Genomic DNA, 21,094 nt, shown 5'->3' on the forward strand with positions numbered 1-21,094 from the left:
TTATTTAGAACTATAAATATTTCTACCATTGGATTTTCTGATCTCTCATATACCAGAGTTCAGTGCTTAAAACATTTCTTGTTATGAGTGCATTATGACCCTTTTACCCTTTGATTTCCAGAATGAGAAGTCTAAGTCCAGCACCCTGACCCCCATCCCTCGCTCTGACGCCCCTACTCCCAGCAGCACCTCGACCCCCGGTCTGAGAGTAGAGGTCATGGGTGAGACACACTGATGACTTTAAACACTTTTAATACGGACGTTTTTTAGTAACATTCTTTACATTTCATTTAACCTTTCTTTCATCTTTTTTAATTGATGGAAGTTACAATCTATCTGCAATATTAAGCAGATCTACCCCCCAAAATTGGAAAAAATAAAAAATAACGGGCTACAAACTAATACGGAAATGGCTTGGTGTTTTGCTCTACGAACCTCACAAGCGTCACGGGACTCGTCTGAGGTCGGTACCACCAGGTCTGCCAACTTCGGTCTGTAGCGCCCGAACAGTTTCGGCTACACACTAATAATGACCCCACCATTGAATTCTCTAGGACACCCACAAGCCTCACAAGACTTGTCTGAGCAGTTAAAATGAATGTAAGTATACACTGAGTGTACAAAACATTAGGAATATCTTATTAATTTTGAGTTGCACCCCCCTTTGACCTCAGAACAGCCTCAATTTGTCGGGGCATGTACTCTACTCTACTAGGGTTGAATATTTTCTCTGTATTTTACAAAAAATAACTTTTTTCCTGGGTAACCCAGTATTTTCCGCCAAAACCGGAAGTGAAGTGTCATTCCAAAGCATATAAAGCATATAAATAGGACTGGATTTGATTAGAGCTTTGATTGAAAATTCAAGCCTGATGCTACCCGAGTCTGATGAGCCATATATTAAAGACATTTTATGATCCCAAGCCCAGAAAACCCCAAATGATTGGTTATCCAATACATATATGATATATATGCGCCTTACGCATGACAGAAAAACATAAAAGCCCATAGATGTAGCTAGCTATATAAAAGCCCATAGATGTAGCTAGCTATATAAAGCCCATAGATGTAGCTAGCTATATAAAGCCCATAGATGTAGCTAGCTATATAAAGCCCATAGATGTAGCTAGCTATATAAAGCCCATAGATGTATCTAGCTATATAAAGCCCATAGATGTAGCTAGCTAAATAAAGCCCATAGATGTATCTAGCTATATAAAAGCCCGTAGATGTAGCTAGCTATATAAAGCCCATAGATGTAGCTAGCTATATAAAAGCCCATAGATGTAGCTAGCTATATAAAAGCCCATAGATGTAGCTAGCTATATAAAAGCCCATAGATGTAGCTAGCTATATAAAGCCCATAGATGTAGCTAGCTAAATAAAGCCCATAGATGTAGCTAGCTATATAAAGCCCATAGATGTATCTAGCTATATAAAGCCCATAGATGTAGCTAGCTATATAAAAGCCCATAGATGTAGCTAGCTATATAAAGCCCATAGATGTAGCTAGCTATATGCTTTCTTGGGTAAATAAATGAAACTAGCTCCAGTAGGCTAATCTTTTTGAGTGTGAACTGTATTACTGTACTGTATTGTATTATGCTGTATTATATGGACTGGAATTACGCACATTGTTCAAACCATGATAAAGCAGAAGAGAACATGTGATTCTGGTGCAGCACATGTGGCCTACAAAGTTACAAGTATAGGCTAGAGAATTAGATTTTAATTTTGAAATATAATAGTCCCATGTAGCTCAGTTGGTAGAGCATGGTGTTTGTAACGCCAGGGTTGTGGGTTCGATTCCCACGGGGGGCCAGTATGAAAAAAAATAATTATGCACTCACTAACTGTAAGTCGCTCTGGATAAGAGCGTCTGCTAAATTTACATTTTAGTCATTGCAATTTTCCTAAGTCCCTCTTTGTGGCACCTGACCACACGACTGAACAGTAGTCCAGTTGCGACAAAACTAGGGCCTGTAGGACCTGCCTTGTTGATAGTGCTGTTAAGAATTACATTTACATTTTAGTCATTTAGCAGACGCTCTTAACCAGAGCGACTTACAGGAGCAATTAGGGTTAAGTGCCTTGCTCAAGGGCACATTAACGTCATTTAGCAGACGCTCTTAGCCAGAGCGACTCACAAATTGGTGCGTTCACCCTATAGCCAGTGGGATAACCACTTTACAATTTGGGGGGGGGGGGGGGGGGTTAGAAGGAATACTTTATCCTATCCCAGGTATTCCTTAAAGAGGTGGGGTTTCAAATGTCTCCGGAAGGTGGTGAGTGACTCCGCTGTCCTGGCGTCGTGAGGGAGCTTGTTCCACCATTGGGGTGCCAGAGCAGCGAACAGTTTTGACTGGGCTGAGCGGGAGCTGTGCTTCCGCAGAGGAAGGGGAGCCAGCAGGCCAGAGGTGGATGAACGCAATGTCCTCGTTTGGGTGTAGGGACTGATCAGAGCCTGAAGGTACAGAGGTGCCGTTCCCCTCACTGCTCCATAGGCAAGCACCATGGTCTTGTAGCGGATGCGAGCTTCAACTGGAAGCCAGTGGAGTGTGCGGAGGAGGGGGGTGACGTGAGAGAACTTGGGAAGGTTGAACACCAGACGGGCTGCGGCATTCTGGATGAGTTGTAGGGGTTTAATGGCACAGGCAGGGAGCCCAGCCAACAGCGAGTTGCAGTAGTCCAGACGGGAGATGACAAGTGCCTGGACCAGGACCTGCGCCGCAAGAATGGACCTGCGCCACATGAATGCAGAGCAGTGCTTTATTATAGACTTTACTCAAAGCCATTGGCAAGTCGTTAGTAAAAATTGAAACAAGTAAGGGGCCTAGACAGCTGCCCTGGGGAATTCTTGATTCTACCTGGATTTTGTTGGAGAGGCTTCCATTAAAGAACACCCTCTGTGTTCTGTTAGACAGGTAACTCTTTATCCACAATATAGCAGGAGGTGTAAAGCCATAACACATACGTTTTTCCAGCAACAGACGATGATCGATAATGTCAAAAGCCGCGCTAAAGTCTAATAAATCAGCCCCCACAATATTTGTATCATCAATTTATCTCAGCCAATCATCGGTCATTTGTGTAAGTGCTGTGGTTGTTGAATGTCCTTCCCTATAAGCGTGCTGAAAGTCTGTTGTCAATTTGTTTACTGTAAAGTAGCATTTTATCTGGACAAACACAATTTTTTCCAAAAGTTTACTAAGGGTTGGTAACAGGCTGATTGGTCGGCTATTTGAGCCAGTTAAGGGGGCTTTACTATTCTTAGGTAGGGGAATAACTTTTGCTTCCCTCCAGGCCTGAGGGCACACACTTTCTAGTAGGCTTAAATTGAAGATATGTCAAATAGGAGTGGCAATATCGTCCGCTATTATCCTCAGTAATTTTCCATCCAAGTTATCAGACCCCAGTGGCTTGTCATTGTTGATCGACAATAATACTTTTTTCACCTCTTCCACACTTACTTTACGGAATTCAAAATGACAATGTTTGTATTTAATAATTTGGTCAGATATACTTGGATGTGTAGTGTCAACGTTTGTTGCTGCCATGTCATGCCTAAGTTTGCTAATTTTGCCAATATTTTTTTTATAAAAGTAGTTGGCAATATCAGTGGGTTTTGTGATTAATTAGCCATCTGATTCAATGAATGATGGAGCAGAGTTTGCCTTATTGCCCAAAATTTCATTTAAGGTGCTCCAAAGCTTTTTACTATCATTCTTTATGTCAATTCTCTTTGTTTCATAGTGTAGTTTCTTCTTCATTTTATTCAGTTTAGTCACATGATTTCTCAATTTGCAGTACTTTTGCCAATTGGTTGTACAGCCAGACCTATTTGCCATCTCTTTTGCCTCATCCCTCTCAACCATACAATTTTCGAATTCCTCATCAATCCACAGGGATTTAACCGTTTTTACAGTCATTTTGTTAATGGGTGCATGCTTATTAGAGTTGCAAAGAAAAAGCCATATCTCAGACTGGCCAATAAAAATAAAATCTTAAAATGGGCAGTCTGAGATATGTCTTTTTCTTTGCAACTCTGCCTAGGTAGTCAGCATCCCGGAGTCGCCTCTTCACTGTTGACGTTGAGGCTGGTGTTTTGTGGGTACTATTTAATGAAGCTGCCAGTTGAGGACCTGTGAGGCGTCTGTTTCTCAAACTAGACATTCTAATGTATTTGTCCTCTTGCTCAGTTGTGCACCGGGGCCTCCCACTCCTCTTTCTATTCTGGTTAGAGCCAGTTTGCACTGTTCTGTGAAGGGAGTAGTACACAGCGTTGTATGAGATCTTCAGTTTCTTGGCAATTTCTCGCATGGAATAGCCTTCATTTCTCAGAACAAGAATAGACAGACAAGTTTGAGAAGAAAGTTATTTGTTTCTGGCCATTTCGAGCCTGTAATTGAACCCACAATTGCTGATACTCCAGATACTCAACTAGTCTCAAGAAGGCTAGTTTTATTGCTTCTTTAATCAGCGCAACAGTTTTCAGCTGTACTAACATAATTGCGAAAGGGTTTTATAATGATCAATTAGCCTTTTAAAATTATAACCTTGGATTAGCAAACACAACGTGCCATTGGAACACAGGACTGATGATTGCTGATAATGGGCCTCTGTACGCCTATGTAGATATTCCAGTAAAAATCAGCCGTTTCCAGCTACAATAGCCATTTACAACATTAACAATGTCTACACTTTATTTCTGATCAATTTGGTGTTATTTTAATGGACAACAAAATTGCTTTTCTTTCGAAAAGAAGGGCATTTCTAAGTGACCCCAAACTTTTGAACGGTAGTGTATATTATCAAGCATTTCACACATGTTATCCAGATACTGGCTGTTAGCACTTGGTGGTCTATAGCAGCTTCCCACCAGAATGGGCTTTTTGAACCTGTAGCCATATTACTTCAACAGTATTTAACATGAGATCATCTCTAAGCTTTACAGGAATGTGGTTCTGAATATAGACCGCAACACCGCCCTCGTTGGCATTTCTGTCTTTTCTGTAGATGTTATAACCATGTATTGCTACCACTGTATCATCAAAGGTATTATCTAAGTGAGTTTCAGAGATAGTCAGAATATGAATGTCATCTGTTACTAGCAAGTTATTAATTTCATGAACCATGTTTCTTAAGCTACATATGTTAATGTGGGCTATTTTTAGCACTTTTCTGGGATGCTTGATTGTTTTTATTGCTTTACTGGGAAGCTTAGCAGAGGTAGACATACTCAGGTTATTTTTATTAGTGCAGGGTGAGCTGCACACAGTGGACTTCCTACTAGTGCACACCACCTCAGTGCTAACAGTATTACTCTGGTTCATAGGCACATGATTACTGCATCCAATAGCTGTAGGATCAGCAGAGGCATTCAGGGTAGGAAGTGGGACATAAATTAGGTTACTTACATTGTGTCTTCCAACGCCCCTAGGATAATGTACATTTGCTGAATCATTATGACAACTCAGCGACACAATGGTAGGGATTAAATGAGCTGGTCATTGATAATTCATTGTCTCAAAGCAGCCTTATAATGCTGTGAAAGGATCCAGGAACCCAAATGATTTGGGTGGATCCCATCCTCCTTATAACACAAGCTTTGTTTCCAGAAGGTATCAACATTGTCAATAAATGTTACACCCACAGAGCTGCAATAGTCTCGTAGCAACTAATGATTAAGCCCTAAATCAGCTTGATGCAGGCCAGAGTGTGCAAGGCGGGATTGAATGGGTCACTGTCTGTCACCTTGATTACTCCAATTTCTCTCGACCTGTGCACCTACGTTGTAAACTTTTATTCGTAGGTTGTAGCAACCTCATGATGGGTATAGGGAACATTAGAGTATCATATAGTAGACTAAACCTATCGATGTTACATTGAGCTGGGTGAATGGAATATGGATGACAGTCATCCAACATGCTGTAATAGAAATAAGGCCAAGCTCATAAAAAAATAATAATTGTCCTCCCTATTCTTAAAGAGCACCGACCACCACTGCTCGATACACACGGGAAACTGTTGAGCGTGAAAGACCCAGCAGCGTTGCAGTTCTTGACACACTCAAACCGGTGCGCCTGGCACCTACTACCATAACCCGTTCAAAGGCACTTAAATATTTTGTCTTGCCCATTCACCCTCTCCTCTGAATGGCACACATACACAATCTATGTCTCAATTGTCTCAAGGCTTAAAAATCCTTCTTTAACCTGTCTCCTGCCCTTCATCTACACTGATTGAAGTGGATTTAACAAGTGACATCAATAAGGGATCATAGCTTTCACCTGGATTCACCTGGTCAGTCTGTCATGGAAAGAGTGTTCATAATGTTTTGTACACTCAGTGGATTTGGAAGTACTTTAGTGCCCCAAAAAGTGGTTAAACATTTTTGTTTTAAATATAATTTCCTTATCTTTCTTATATCTCTCAGATATAGGACAGACAATTCAAAACATACTTCCTTTATTTTTTATATTTTTTTTACTACCTGTTTTGCCATGTGTGAATGCTATTCAATGTGTTTATATAGGGCTAATAGCAGTAAGGCCAAATTCAATGTTTCATCAAAACGTTTTTAAATATATTTTTATAAAATGCAAAATCAAATAGCTAAATTAGCCTTGGTATGACCATCTGAAAGCAACTAGCTTAGTAGAACCCTGGATCCTTAGACCTTAAGGGGTTGACCTATGTTGTTTGTTCCAGGCCCCGGTCTGCGTCCGCTGGCGTTGACGTGTCCTTACCCGGGTGCGTTTGGCATGGTGCCCCACCCAGGCCTCAACGGGCTGAACGGCGACCTGGGTGGCTACTCCTCCCTACACAACCTCTCTCCTGCTGCCGCCGCTGCAGTCGTGGCCTACGGACGATCACAAGCGGTACTCTATTCTCCTACCTCAACTCACAACATGTGGTACTCTATTCTCCTACCTCAACTCACAACATGTGGTACTCTATTCTCCTAACTCAACTCACAACATGTGGTACTCTATTCTCCTACCTCAACTCACAACATGTGGTACTCTATTCTCCTAACTCAACTCACAACATGTGGTACTCTATTCTCCTAACTCAACTCACAACATGTGGTACTCTATTCTCCTACCTCAACTCACAACATGTGGTACTCTATTCTCCTAACTCAACTCACAACATGTGGTACTCTATTCTCCCAACTCAACTCACAACATGTGGTACTCTATTCTCCTAACTCAACTCACAACATGCGGTACTCTATTCTCCTAACTCAACTCACAACATGCGGTACTCTATTCTCCTAACTCAACTCACAACAAACGGTACTCTATTCTCCTAACTCAACTCACAACATGCAAATATCCACCATCTTATTAGTGTCACTCAATCTTCTTTCATTGGCACAAATTATAAAGGGGTTGGGCAATGTTTGAGCAATATCAAAATCAAATCACATTGTATTTGTCACGTGCTCCGTAAACAACAGGTGTAGACATGCTGACTTACTTCCTGATTCAGAGATAGGAAAGATAATAATGAAGATGTTGTTATTCAACACCAGGGACACTCTGGATGAATCCAACGGACACATCTGGGATTGGCGGATGCCAAGAGAACGCTACCTGCCTGAATGCATAGTGCCAACTGTAAAGTTTGGTGGAGGAGGAATAATGGTCTGGGGCTGTTTTTCATGGTTCGGGCTAGGCCTCTTAGTTCCAGTGAAGGGAAATCTTAATGCTACAGCATACAATGACATTCAGGATTATTCTGTGCTTCCAACTTTGTGGCAACTGTTTGGTGAAAGCCCGTTCCTGTTTCAGCATGACAGTGCCCCCTGCAAAAAGCGAGGTCCATACTGAAATGGTTTGTGAAGATCGGTGTGGAAGAACTTGACTGGCCTGCACAGAGCCCTGACCTCAACCCCATCGAACACATTTACATTTACGTCATTTAGCAGACGCTCGTATCCAGAGCGACTTACAAATTGGTGCATTCACCTTATAGCCAGTGGGATAACCACTTTACAATATGTTTTTTTTTTTTTTTTTGGGTGGGGTGGGGTAAGGGGGGGTAGAAGGATGACTTTATCCTATCCCAGGTATTCCTTAAAGAGGTGGGGTTTCAAGTGTCTCCGGAAGGTGGTGAGTGACTCCGCTGTCCTGGCGTCGTGAGGGAGCTTGTTCCACCATTGGGGTGCCAGAGCAGTGAACAGTTTTGACTGGGCTGAGCGGGAACTGTGCTTCCGCAGAGGTAGGGGGGCCAGCAGGCCAGAGGTGGATGAACGCAATGCCCTCGTTTGGGTGTAGGGACTGATCAGAGCCTGAAGGTACGGAGGTGCCGTTCCCCTCACAGCTCCGTAGGCAAGCACCATGGTCTTGTAGCAGATGCGAGCTTCAACTGGAAGCCAGTGGAGTGTGCGGAGGAGCGGGGTGACGTGAGAGAACTTGGGAAGGTTGAACACCAGACGGGCTGCGGCATTCTGGATGAGTTGTAGGGGTTTAATGGCACAGGCAGGGAGCCCAGCCAACAGCGAGTTGCAGTAATCCAGATGGGAGATGACAAGTGCCTGGATTAGGACCTGTGCTGCTTCCTGTGTAAAGCAGGGTCGTACTCTCCGAATGTTGTAGAGCATGAACCTACAGGATCGGGTCACCGCCTTGATGTTAGCGGAGAACGACAGGGTGTTGTCCAGGGTCACGCCAAGGCTCTTCGCACTCTGGGAGGAAGACACAACGGAGTTGTCAACCGTGATGGCGAGATCATGGAACAGGCAGTCCTTCCCCGAGAGGAAGAGCAGCGCCGTCTTGCCAAGGTTCAGCTTGAGGTGGTGATCCGTCATCCACACTGATATGTCTGCCAGACATGCAGAGATGCGATTCGCCACCTGGTTATCAGAAGGGGGAAAGGAGAAGATTAGTTGTGTGTCGTCTGCGTAACACCTTTGGGATGAATTGGAACGCCGACTGCGAGCCAGGCCTAATCGCCCAACATCAGTGCCCGACCTCACTAATGCTCTTGTGGCTGAATGGAAGCAAGTCCCCACAGCAATGTTCCAACATCTAGTGGAAAGCCTTCCCAGAAGAGTGGAGGCTGTTATAGCAGCAAAGGAGGGGGACCAACTCCATATTAATGCCCATGATTTTGGAATGAGATGTTCGACGAACAGGTATCCACATACTTTTGGTTGAATCAGGAGGATACCATTATGGTCAGATTTGCCAAATGTAGGGTGAGGGAGAGCCCTGTATGCGTTGCTATGATTGGAGGAAAGGTGATCTAGAGCCCTGTATGCGTCTCTGTGATTGGAGGAAAGGTGATCTAGAGCCCTGTATGCGTTGCTATGATTGGAGGAAAGGTGATCTAGAGACCTGTATGCGTCTCTATGATTGGAGGAAAGGTGATCTAGAGCCCTGTATGCGTCTCTATGATTGGAGGAAAGGTGATCTAGAGCCCTGTATGCGTCTCTATGATTGGAGGAAAGGTGATCTAGAGCCCTGTATGCGTCTCTGTGATTGGAGTAAAGGTGATCTAGAGCCCTGTATGCGTCTCTGTGATTGGAGGAAAGGTGATCTAGAGTTTTGTTGCCTCTTGTTGCACAGGTGACATCCTAAAATTAGGTTAAATGGATTTCAGAGTCCCTGCATTCAAATCACCGGCCACGAGAAGCGTCTCGATGTGCATTTTCTTCTTTGCTTATGGCCTTATACAGCTCGTTGAGTGCGGTCTTAGTGTCAGCATCGGTTTGTGGTAAATAGATGGCTAAATATAGATGAAAACTCTCTTGGTATATAGTGGGTCTACAGGTCTACAGCTTTAATGAGGTATTCTAACTCAGGAGAACAAAAACCGAGACTTCCTAAACATCAGAGATTGCCCACCAGCTGCTGTAAACAGAGACATACACCTCCCCCTACTCTTCCTCCCATACACCTCCCCCTACTCTTCCTCGCCTCCCCCTACTCTTCCTCGAGGCTGACATCCTGTCTAGACGGTGCATAGAGAAACCCTTGAAATATACAATATATTATCCATGTCCACGTTCAGCCAAGACTCCGAGAAACAAAGGATATTACGAGGTTAGCATTCGCTGTTCTGATGTCCAGAAGCCGTTTTTGGTCATAGGACGCGATGGTGGAGACGTTATGTACAAAATAATAGAAATAAAAAAATAGCAGAATTGGTCAGGAGTACGTAAAACAGCCACTGCAGCACAATTACCTTTTAGTCATTTAGCGACTTACAGGAGCAATTAGGGTTAGTGCCTTGCTCAAGGGCACATCAACAGATTTGTCACCTAGTCGGCTCTAGGATTCGAACCAGCGACCGTTCGGTCACTGTCCCAACGCTCATAACCGCTAGGCTACAGCCGCCATCTCATCACATCAATGGGCAATGTTTGAGCAATGTCAATTGAAAGTCACATAAAAGTGCATCATATAAACTGCGTTTTGGTTTGAAGGGTACTAGATGCTTGAATGATTTCATCAAAGAGATAAAAAATGAATCTCTCTTCTGTTCTCCATCCTCCAGGTGGGTTTTGACCCCCACCATCACATGAGGGTCCCTGGTCTTCCTCCCAACCTCTCTGGAGGAAAACAGTACGTCTCCTTTTTAATTTTGATTCACTAGATCAGAATCTAAAATAAACCAACATTAAAATAACTCTTCATCACCACTCCTCCTCTCAGAGCCTATTCCTTCCACGTGAGCACTGACGGCCAGATGCAGCCGGTGCCGTTCCCTCCGGACGCCCTGATAGGCCCGGGCATCCCGCGTCACGCCCGTCAGATCAACACGCTGAGCCACGGCGAGGTGGTGTGTGCTGTCACCATCTCCAACCCCACCAGACACGTCTACACAGGAGGGAAGGGCTGTGTCAAGATCTGGGATATCAGCCAGCCGGGCAGCAAGAGCCCTGTCTCTCAGCTGGACTGTCTAGTGAGGACCTACTACTACTAGGGAGGGAGGGAGGTAGGGAGGTAGAGGGAGGGGGGGGGGAGGGGGAGGGGGGAGGTAGAGGGAGGGAGGGAGGGAGGGAGGGGGGGGGGTAGAGGGAGGGAGGGAGGGGGGGGGGGGGGGGGGGGGGGTAGAGGGAGGGAGGGAGGGGGGGGGAGCCCTGTCTCTCAGCTGGACTGTCTGGTGAGGACCTACTACTACTAGGGAGGGAGGGAGGTAGGGAGGTAGAGGGAGGGAGGTAAGGGGGGGGAGAGGGAGGTAGATGGAGGGGGGGAGGGAGGTAGATGGAGGGGGGGAGGGAGGGAGGGAGGGAGGGAGGGAGGGAGGTCCAGATACGTGCTTCCTCTAAATGTTTTTCCAGGGTGTGTGTGTTGGCCCACCCAATAACTACTGTCTCCTGTTGTGTTTATAATAGTGGTTATGTATAGGACATCCTGTTGTGTTTATAATAGAGGTTATGTATAGGACATCCTGTTGTGTTTATAATAGAGGTTATGTATAGGACATCCTGTTGTGTTTATAATAGAGGTTATGTATAGGACATCCTGTTGTGTTTATAATAGAGGTTATGTATAGGACATCCTGTTGTGTTTATAATAGAGGTTATGTATAGGACATCCTGTTGTGTTTATAATAGAGGTTATGTATAGGACATCCTGTTGTGTTTATAATAGAGGTTATGTATAGGACATCCTGTTGTGTTTATAATAGAGGTTATGTATAGGACATCCTGTTGTGTTTATAATAGAGGTTATGTATAGGACATCCTGTTGTGTTTATAATAGAGGTTATGTATAGGACATCCTGTTGTGTTTATAATAGAGGTTATGTATAGGACATCCTGTTGTGTTTATAATAGAGGTTATGTATAGGACATCCTGTTGTGTTTATAATAGAGGTTATGTATAGGACATCCTGTTGTGTTTATAATAGAGGTTATGTATAGGACATCCTGTTGTGTTTATAATAGAGGTTATGTATAGGACATCCTGTTGTGTTTATAATAGAGGTTATGTATAGGACATCCTGTTGTGTTTATAATAGAGGTTATGTATAGTATATGCTTGTGTGTATCTCTGTCGTAGCAGGCCGTGACCGGGAGACCCATGGGGCGGCGCACAATTGGCCCAGCGTCGTCCAGGGAAGGGGAGGGAATGGCCGGCAGGGATGTAGCTCAGTTGATAGAGCATGGTGTTTGCAACGCCAGGGTTGTGGGTTCGATTCCCACAGGGGGTATGAAAAAAATAAATAATGTAAGTCGCTCTGGATAAGAGCGTCTGCTAAATGACGTAAAATGTAAATGTAAAAATGAACACAAATAACAATAACCCTCTTTGTGCGTGTTTGTGTGTGTGTGTGTGTGTGTCCATGCCTGTGTGTGTCTATCAGAACAGAGACAACTACATCCGTTCATGCCGACTGCTGCATGACGGGCGGACTCTGATCATAGGGGGCGAGGCCTCCACTCTTTCAATCTGGGACCTAGCCTCACCCACCCCGCGTATCAAGGCGGAGCTAACGTCCTCCGCCCCGGCCTGCTACGCCCTCGCCATCTCCCCCGACGCCAAGGTCTGCTTCTCCTGCTGTAGCGACGGGAACATCGCCGTCTGGGACCTCCACAACCAGACATTGGTCAGGTAGGGTCTGTCCCGGTTTTTCTGGGTCAGTGGTATTGATGGACCTCCACAACCAGACATGGGTCAGGTAGGGTCTGTCCCGGTTTTTCTGGGTCAGTGGTATTGATGGACCTCCACAACCAGACATGGGTCAGGTAGGGTCTGTCCCGGTTTTTCTGGGTCAGTGGTATTGACGGACCTCCACAACCAGACATGGGTCAGGTAGGGTCTGTCCCGGTTTTTCTGGGTCAGTGGTATTGACGGACCTCCACAACCAGACATGGGTCAGGTAGGGTCTGTCCCGGTTTTTCTGGGTCAGTGGTATTGACGGACCTCCACAACCAGACATGGGTCAGGTAGGGTCTGGTGTTGACGGTGCTTCTTGACTTCCATTGATTTGTGATTGTTATATTACTTCCATATTGATTGTGTGTTTTACAGTACTGATGTGTTACATTTACATTTTAGTCATTTAGCAGACGCTCTTATCCAGAACGACTTACAGTTAGTGCATACATTATGTTGCTGTGTGTCATTGTGTGTTTTTTTCTTGTTTTTTTTAGGGTGTAGATCAGCTTTAATATTGCAGAAAGATTGTAACTTCCATCAATGTAATTGTCTGCATCACTTCCAATCCCAAAAAATGTTTTCTCGCTAATATATATATATATACTCCACAAATGTCTTGTTAACAAACTATAGTTTTGGCACATTGGTTAGGACATCTACTTTGTGCATGACACAAGTCATTTTTCCAACAATTGTTTACAGACAGATTATTTCACTTATAATTCACTGTATCACAATTCCAGTGGGTCAGAAGTTTACATACACTAAGTTGACTGTGCCTTTAAACAGCTTGGAAAATTCCAGAAAATGATGTCATGGCTTTAGAAGCTTCTGATAGGCTAATTGACATCATTTGAGTCAATTGGAGGTGTACCTGTGGATGTATTTCAAGGCCTACCTTCAAACTCAGTGCCTCTTTGCTTGACATCATGGGAAAATCGAAAGAAATCAGCCAAGACCTCAGAAAAATAATTGTAGACCTCCACAAGTCTGGTTCATCCTTGGGAGCAATTTCCAAATGCCTGAAGGTACCACGTTCATCTGTACAAACAATAGTATGCAAGTATAAACACCATGGGACCACGCAGACGTCATACCGCTCAGGAAGGAGACACGTTCTGTCTCCTAGAGATGAACGTACTTTGGTGCGAAAAGTACAAATCAATCCCAGAACAACAGCAAAGGACCTTGTGAAGATGCTGGAGGAAACACAAGGTACAAAAGTATCTATATCCACAAAAAAACGAGTCCTATATCGACATAACCTGAAAGACCGCTCAGCAAGGAAGAAGCCACTGCTCCAAAACCTCCAAAAAAAAGCCAGACTATGGTTTGCACATGGGGACAAAGATCGTACTTTTTGAAGAAATGTCCTCTGGTCTGATGAAACAAAAATAGAACTGTTTGGCCATAATGACCATCGTTATGTTTGGAGGAAAAAGGGGGTCACCTGCAAGCCGAAGAACACATTCCCAACCGTGAAGCACGGGGGTGGCAGCATCATGCTGTGGGGGTGCTTTGCTGCAGGAGGGACTGGTGCACTTCACAAAATAGATGGCATCATAAGGAAGGAAAACTATGTGTATATATTGAAGCAACAGCTCAAGACATCAGTCAGGAAGTTTTTTTTAAATGTTTTATATTTCAGATAGATTGTAACTTCCATCAATGTAATTGTCTCCATCACTTCCAATCCCCCATATGTTTTTTCTCTCGCATATATATATATATATATATATATATATATATATATATATATACACACATATACATATATACAGTGGGGGAAAAATATTTAGTCAGCCACCAATTGTGCAAGTTCTCCCACTTAAAAAGATGAGAGAGGCCAGTAATTTTCATCATAGGTACACGTCAACTATGACAGACAAATTGAGGAAAAAAAATCCAGAAAATCACATTGTAGGATTTTTAATGAATTTATTTGCAAATTATGGTGGAAAATAAGCCTCTCTCATCTTTTTAAGTGGGAGAACTTGCACAATTGGTGGCTGACTAAATATTTTTTTCCCCACTGTATGTAATATAGTACATTTATCATAATTTGGTTGTAATCCAGAGAGGTTAGAAAATGTATCTAGATCCTCTATGAGGCTGTGGAGGGATTCAAGTTGTGGATTTAAAAGAAAACATGAATCATCAGCGTACAATGACACCTTTGTTTTTAAGCCCTGGATTTCTAATCCCTTGATATTATTGTTGGATCTGATTTTAATAGCTAACATCTCGACGGCAATAATAAATAGATATGCCGATAGTGGACAACCTTGTTTCACTCCTCTTGACAGTTTAAAACTTTCTGAGAAATAGCCATTATTTATTATTTTACACCTAGGGTTACTATACATGATTTTAACCCAATTTATAAGAGATTGTCCAAAATTGAAATGCTCCAGGCATTTATATATAAACCCCAGTCGTACTTTATCAAATGCCTTTTCGAAGTCTGCTATGAATAGCAGGCCTGGTTTCCCAGATTTTCCATAGTGTTCTATTGTTTCCAATACTTGCCTTATATTATCTCCAATGTATCGCCCATGTAAAAAACCTGTCTGATTAGAATGAATAATGTCCGACAATACCTTTTTAATTCTATGCGCTATACATTTTGCTAGAATTTTTGCATCACAACACTGAAGTGTAAGGGGCCTACAATTTTTTAAATGGACTGGATCTTTATAATTTACACTTGTATCCTGTTTCAGTAATAATGAAATCAGACCTTCTTGAGTGTCTGAAAATCTACCATTTACATAGGAGTGGTTAAAACATGCTAATAACGGTCCTCTGAGTATATCAAAAAAGTTTGGTATACCTCGACTGGTATGCCATCCAACCCTGGAGTTTTCCCAGACTTAAAGTCTTTAATTGCATCCAGAAGTTCCTCCTCTGTAATGTCACCTTCACATGAGTCTTTCTGTATGGCTGTTAATTTTTACATTATCAATAGAAAAACAATTTGCTTCAGTTAGAGGAGATGGAGGCGACTGAAACGAAAACATATGCTTAAAGTACTTTGTTTCCTCCTTCAAAATATAATTTGATGAATCATGGGTGACTCCGTCATTTGTAACCAGTTTCAATAAATTATTTTGGTAGCATTCCTATGTTGAAGATTAAAAAAAGAATTTGGTGCATTTTTCCCCATATTCCATCCAGTTTGCTTTATTTTTTATAATATATTACACAGATCTTTCTTGAATAAGTTTCTCAATTTCTTTTTGTTTTTCCTCTAATTTATTCTGAGCCTCTATGTTACAGTTTTTATTGCTATCTATCTGTTCTGTTAGACCTTCTATTTCCTTTGTTAGTATGGACTCTTTTGACCTAAATTGCTTTTGTTTTCGAGATGAGTACTGAATTGCATGGCCTCTAAAGGCACATTTAAAGGTGTCCCATACAATAAGGGGATTTGCTGTGCCTATGTTATGTTGGAACAAATCAGTAATAAATTCCTCTGTCCTAGTTAAAAACAAGTTATCATCCAATAGGCTTTGATTAAATTTCCAATATCCTCGCCCACGTGGAAATTCAGTAAGAGTAATGTATATGCCAATTTAATGATGGTCCGACCGCATTCTGTCCCCTATCAACACTTTTTTAACTTTTGGTGCCAACGACAATGGCATAAGAAATAAGTCAAGACAACTATATATTTACATTTACATTTTAGTCTTATCCAGAGCGACTTACAGTTAGTGAGTGCATACATTTTCATACATTCGCCAGACACCGTCCATTTGATCGTTCAAAACCACAACACTCAAATCAATCAATTGATAAATCCATCAATCATCCAATTAATGAGTCTCAGAAGCACACTTTGGCTGAATTCAATCAACCCGCATTGCAGTATTTACTCAGTACCATATCTTCAGAGGAACAGGCTTCTCTGCGGTCCAGTATTAGGATTAAATGTCAGGAATTGTGAAAAACTGAGTTTAAATGTATTTGGCTAAGGTGTATGTAAATTTCCGACTTCAACTGTACACCTTAGCCAAAATGTGTTTTACTGTGTGTTGTGTTATTGTGTGTTACTGTGTGTTGTTATTGTGTGTTATTGTGTGTTGTGTTACTGTGTGTTACTGTGTGTTATTGTGTGTTATTATTGTGTGTTACTGTGTGTGTAGGCAGTTCCAGGGCCATACGGACGGGGCTAGCTGTATAGATATCTCTCACGATGGGACCAAGCTGTGGACAGGAGGTCTGGACAACACGGTGCGCTCCTGGGACCTGAGAGAGGGACGCCAGCTACGTCAGCATGACTTCAGCTCACAGGTACACACACACACACTACACACACACACAGTCCCCCTGACTCTCCAACACTTTCACACTCACTACCTGTTTTTAATGTGGGTGTTGTGCGTGTCCTCCCCTCCAGATCTTCTCTCTGGGGTACTGTCCTACAGGGGAGTGGTTAGCTGTAGGGATGGAGAACAGTAACGTCGAGGTTCTACACGTTACCAAGCCAGAAAAATACCAGCTACACCTTCATGAGAGCTGTGTCCTCTCCCTCAGGTTCGCTCACTGTGGTACGTACGGGCTGTCTGGCTGCCTATCTGTCTGGCTGCCTGTCTGGCTGTCTGTCTGGCTGGCTGTCTGGCTGCCTGCCTGTCTGTCTGTCTGGCTGTCTGGCTGGCTGTCTGTCTGTCTGTCTGGCTGTCTGGCTGTCTGGCTGTCTGCCTGTCTGCGTATCTGTCTGCCTGTCTGTCTGTCTGGCTGTCTGCGTATCTGTCTGCCCATTCGTCTGTTTTGTCTCTATTCAAGAGTGTGTTTCTGGCCAGAAACGTATTGTGTTTGACGTATTGCCATAGAAACGTATTGTGTTTGATGTATTGCCATAGAAACGTATTGTATTTGATGAATTGCCATAGAAACGAATTGTGTTTGATGTATTGCCATAGAAACGTATTGTGTTTGACGTATTGCCATAGAAACGTATTGTGTTTGACGTATTGCCATAGAAACGTATTGTGTTTATGTATTGCCATAGAAACGTATTGTATTTGATGTGTTGCCATAGAAACGTATTGTGTTTGATGTATTGCCATAGAAACGTATTGTTTGATGTATTGCCATAGAAACGTATTGTGTTTGACGTATTGCCATAGAAACGTATTGTGTTTGACGTATTGCCATAGAAACGAATTGTGTTTGATGTATTGCCATAGAAACGTATTGTGTTTGACGTATTGCCATAGAAACGTATTGTGCTTGACGTATTGCCATAGAAACGTATTGTGTTTGAAGTATTGCCATAGAAACGTATTGTGTTTGACGTATTGCCATAGAAACGTATTGTGTTTGAATCTGATTCCTGATTGTGATGGTCTTGTCTCATCTCTCTCTGTAGGTAAATGGTTTGTGAGCACCGGGAAAGACAACCTGCTGAATGCATGGAGAACACCTTACGGAGCCAGCATATTCCAGGTGAATAGTTCACACTGGTTGTATGAGGACTGACATCAGTTCTGATACTGGTCGTATGATGACTGATATCAGTTCTGATACCGGTTGTATGATGACTGACATCAGTTTTGATACAAAGGAGTTTCTCTGGCATTTTCTTTTTAACAATCGTGTGGTTTCGCCTCCCTTCCTCTCTCTCCCTCCCGCCTCCTCCTCCTCTCCCTCCCTCCCTCTCCCTCTCTCCCTCCCTCTCCCTCTCCCTCCCTCCCTCCCTCCCTCCCTCCCTCCCTCCCTTCCTCCTTCCCTTCCTCCTCTCTCCCTCCCTCCCTCCCTCCTTCCTCCTCCATCCCCTTCTCTCTCCGTCCACTTCTCTCCCCCCCTCCCCCCCTCCCTCTCTCCATCCCCTTCTCTCTCCGTCCACTTCTCCCCCCCCCCCTCTCTCTCTCTCTCCAGTCCAAGGAGTCATCCTCAGTGCTAAGCTGTGACATCTCTGGGGATGACAAGTACATTGTGACTGGCTCTGGAGACAAGAAGGCCACCGTCTATGAGGTCATCTACTAGACCTTGACCCCTGACATTGACTTGTCACCCTGTCCAAGGGTATTTTGTCTGTCCTCTGATGTAGTTTTGTCTGAAAACGGACAACTTCCTAATATGGATTCCATACACCACCCCAGGACTGATATGGATTCCATACACCACCCCAGGACAGATATGGATTCCGTACACCACCCCAGGACTGATATGGATTCCGTACACCACCCCAGGACAGATATAGATTCCGTACACCACCCCAGGACTGATATAGATTCCGTACACCACCCCAGGACAGATATGGATTCCTGTTTGTGTTGGCAAGACAGCATAAACAGGTCTGGGAGCCAGGCTAGTGTAAATATACACCACATATACATAGTTTTAAAGGATGTGTATAAAAACACAACCTGCTGACTGTTCCTGACCTTTTAACCAATGACCCCTCACCTCTAACCCCTGACCTGGCTGTGGACCAATCAAAATGCCTGAACAGAACCAAACACTGGAGAGCGCTCTTCTTCTGACTGTTTTGTTTTCTGTCGAACCGATGACTTTTCTAACACTTGTTTCCATGAAGCCATCTAGGAGTCCAGATAGAGGGAACATTCTGGAATGATAAAATATGACAAAACGCCAAAATAGAATCCCTAGCGTCACACCAGGAAAATGATATTGTTCCTGATACCTTTCTCAACATCCGAAGAAACTGCTTGTTGTCATCCAATGGCAACGTCCTCTTTAGGTATAATGCGACTCCGTGCAGCCAATGGCAACGTCCTCTTTAGGTATAACGCGACTCCGTGCAGCCAATGGCAACGTCCTCTTTAGGTATAATGGGACTCCGTGCAGCCAATGGCAACGTCCTCTTTAGGTATAATGGGACTCCGTGCAGCCAATGGCAACGTCCTCTTTAGGTATAATGGGACTCCGTGCAGCCAATGGCAACGTCCTCTTTAGGTATAATGGGACTCCGTGCAGCCAATGGCAACGTCCTCTTTAGGTATAATGGGACTCCGTGCAGCCAATGGCAACGTCCTCTTTAGGTATAATGGGACTCCGTGCAGCCAATGGCAACGTCCTCTTTAGGTATAATGCGACTCCGTGCAGCCAATGGCAACGTCCTCTTTAGGTATAATGCGACTCCGTGCAGCCAATGGCAACGTCCTCTTTAGGTATAATGGGACTCCCGTGCAGCCAATGGCAACGTCCTCTTTAGGTATAATGGGACTCCCGTGCAGCCAATGGCAACGTCCTCTTTAGGTATAATGGGACTCCGTGCAGCCAATGGCAACGTCCTCTTTAGGTATAATGGGACTCCGTGCAGCCAATGGCAACGTCCTCTTTAGGTATAATGGGACTCCGTGCAGCCAATGGCAACGTCCTCTTTAGGTATAATGGGACTCCGTGCAGCCAATGGCAACGTCCTCTTTAGGTATAATGCGACTCCGTGCAGCCAATGGCAACGTCCTCTTTAGGTATAATGGGACTCCCGTGCAGCCAATGGCAACGTCCTCTTTAGGTATAATGGGACTCCCGTGCAGCCAATGGCAACGTCCTCTTTAGGTATAATGGGACTCCCGTGCAGCCAATGGCAACGTCCTCTTTAGGTATAATGGGACTCCGTGCAGCCAATGGCAACGTCCTCTTTAGGTATAATGGGACTCCGTGCAGCCAATGGCAACGTCCTCTTTAGGTGTAACGCCAGGAACCGCCTGTGGATTTCACAGCTCTAAAGCACCATCAGAACATCAACTATGCAGATGTCGGCTGATCGAATCGGCCGTAAAATGCCTTTCAAATGAGCGGTTGGACTAATAGTGGCATGTTACCTAAGCCAGGACCATTGAGGCAGCTTGTAAACGTTCGTAAATGCCTCGAAATAACTTGACTGTATTCCCCAGTTCACACTGAAAGACTCTTTAAAGGTGGCTTGGTGTTCAACCACATTCTCAACTCTAAATCAAGAGTTCTGAATGTTAAACACAGTTAGCTGATTAACTTATTGACCTGAGAAATATCCCATAATGTTGCTTCTGCATCTGCCTGATCTGTCAGTCATTAGACAGATAGTACATGGTAATCACTAAGTGTAACATAGAAGTCTTACAATGGAAAGAAACTACCTGTTGTTAGTTAAGCTAATTTCTTTAATACAAAATGCCTTTTGTCCGTTTTTCTAGTCCATGTCTGAATTTATTAAAATGTTCTGTGGTGAAGATGTTTTGTGTGGCTGTTTCTTTCTCTCTGTGGTCTCCACATTCCTCAAGCCTAAATCTACCCCCCTAAGATTAGATAAATCAGGGGTGGCCCCGGAGAGCTACTGGGTGTGCAGGTTTTTGCTTCAGCCCTGCTTTAACAAAAAATAATTGAATCAGGTTTGTTTGATTAGGCCTGGGTCGAAGAAAAAGCTTGCGATGAGCTGTCAAAACCTGCTTTGTCTTTCGCCGCTGCTTTGTCTCAGTACAGCTATATAACTGAAAAAGCGTGTGCGAGCAAGGAGGCCTACA

At 43.7% G+C, this 21,094-nt stretch overlaps 1 protein-coding gene across 1 annotated transcript in view; it reads left to right on the top strand.

Annotated features, from left to right (window-relative positions):
* LOC311124203 (transducin-like enhancer protein 4) overlaps positions 1–18,611 on the top strand; it is a gene marked incomplete at both ends in the record, with an annotated part of 114,926 nt that extends 96,315 nt beyond the window's left edge. Inside the window, 9 exons of the mRNA XM_084198394.1 lie at positions 122–221; positions 6,712–6,881; positions 10,510–10,577; positions 10,668–10,917; positions 12,325–12,572; positions 16,769–16,916; positions 17,023–17,173; positions 17,995–18,071; positions 18,504–18,611. Of these exons, the coding sequence (XP_084054520.1) occupies positions 122–221; positions 6,712–6,881; positions 10,510–10,577; positions 10,668–10,917; positions 12,325–12,572; positions 16,769–16,916; positions 17,023–17,173; positions 17,995–18,071; positions 18,504–18,611 (1,320 nt within the window). The remainder of the gene's footprint in view (positions 1–121; positions 222–6,711; positions 6,882–10,509; positions 10,578–10,667; positions 10,918–12,324; positions 12,573–16,768; positions 16,917–17,022; positions 17,174–17,994; positions 18,072–18,503) is intronic.
* Between the last annotated feature and the right edge of the window lie 2,483 nt (positions 18,612–21,094).

Source organism: Coregonus lavaretus, assembly GCF_964263955.1.
Source record: "Coregonus lavaretus genome assembly, contig: HAP1_SCAFFOLD_364, whole genome shotgun sequence".
Classification (NCBI taxonomy): Eukaryota; Metazoa; Chordata; class Actinopteri; order Salmoniformes; family Salmonidae; genus Coregonus; species Coregonus lavaretus.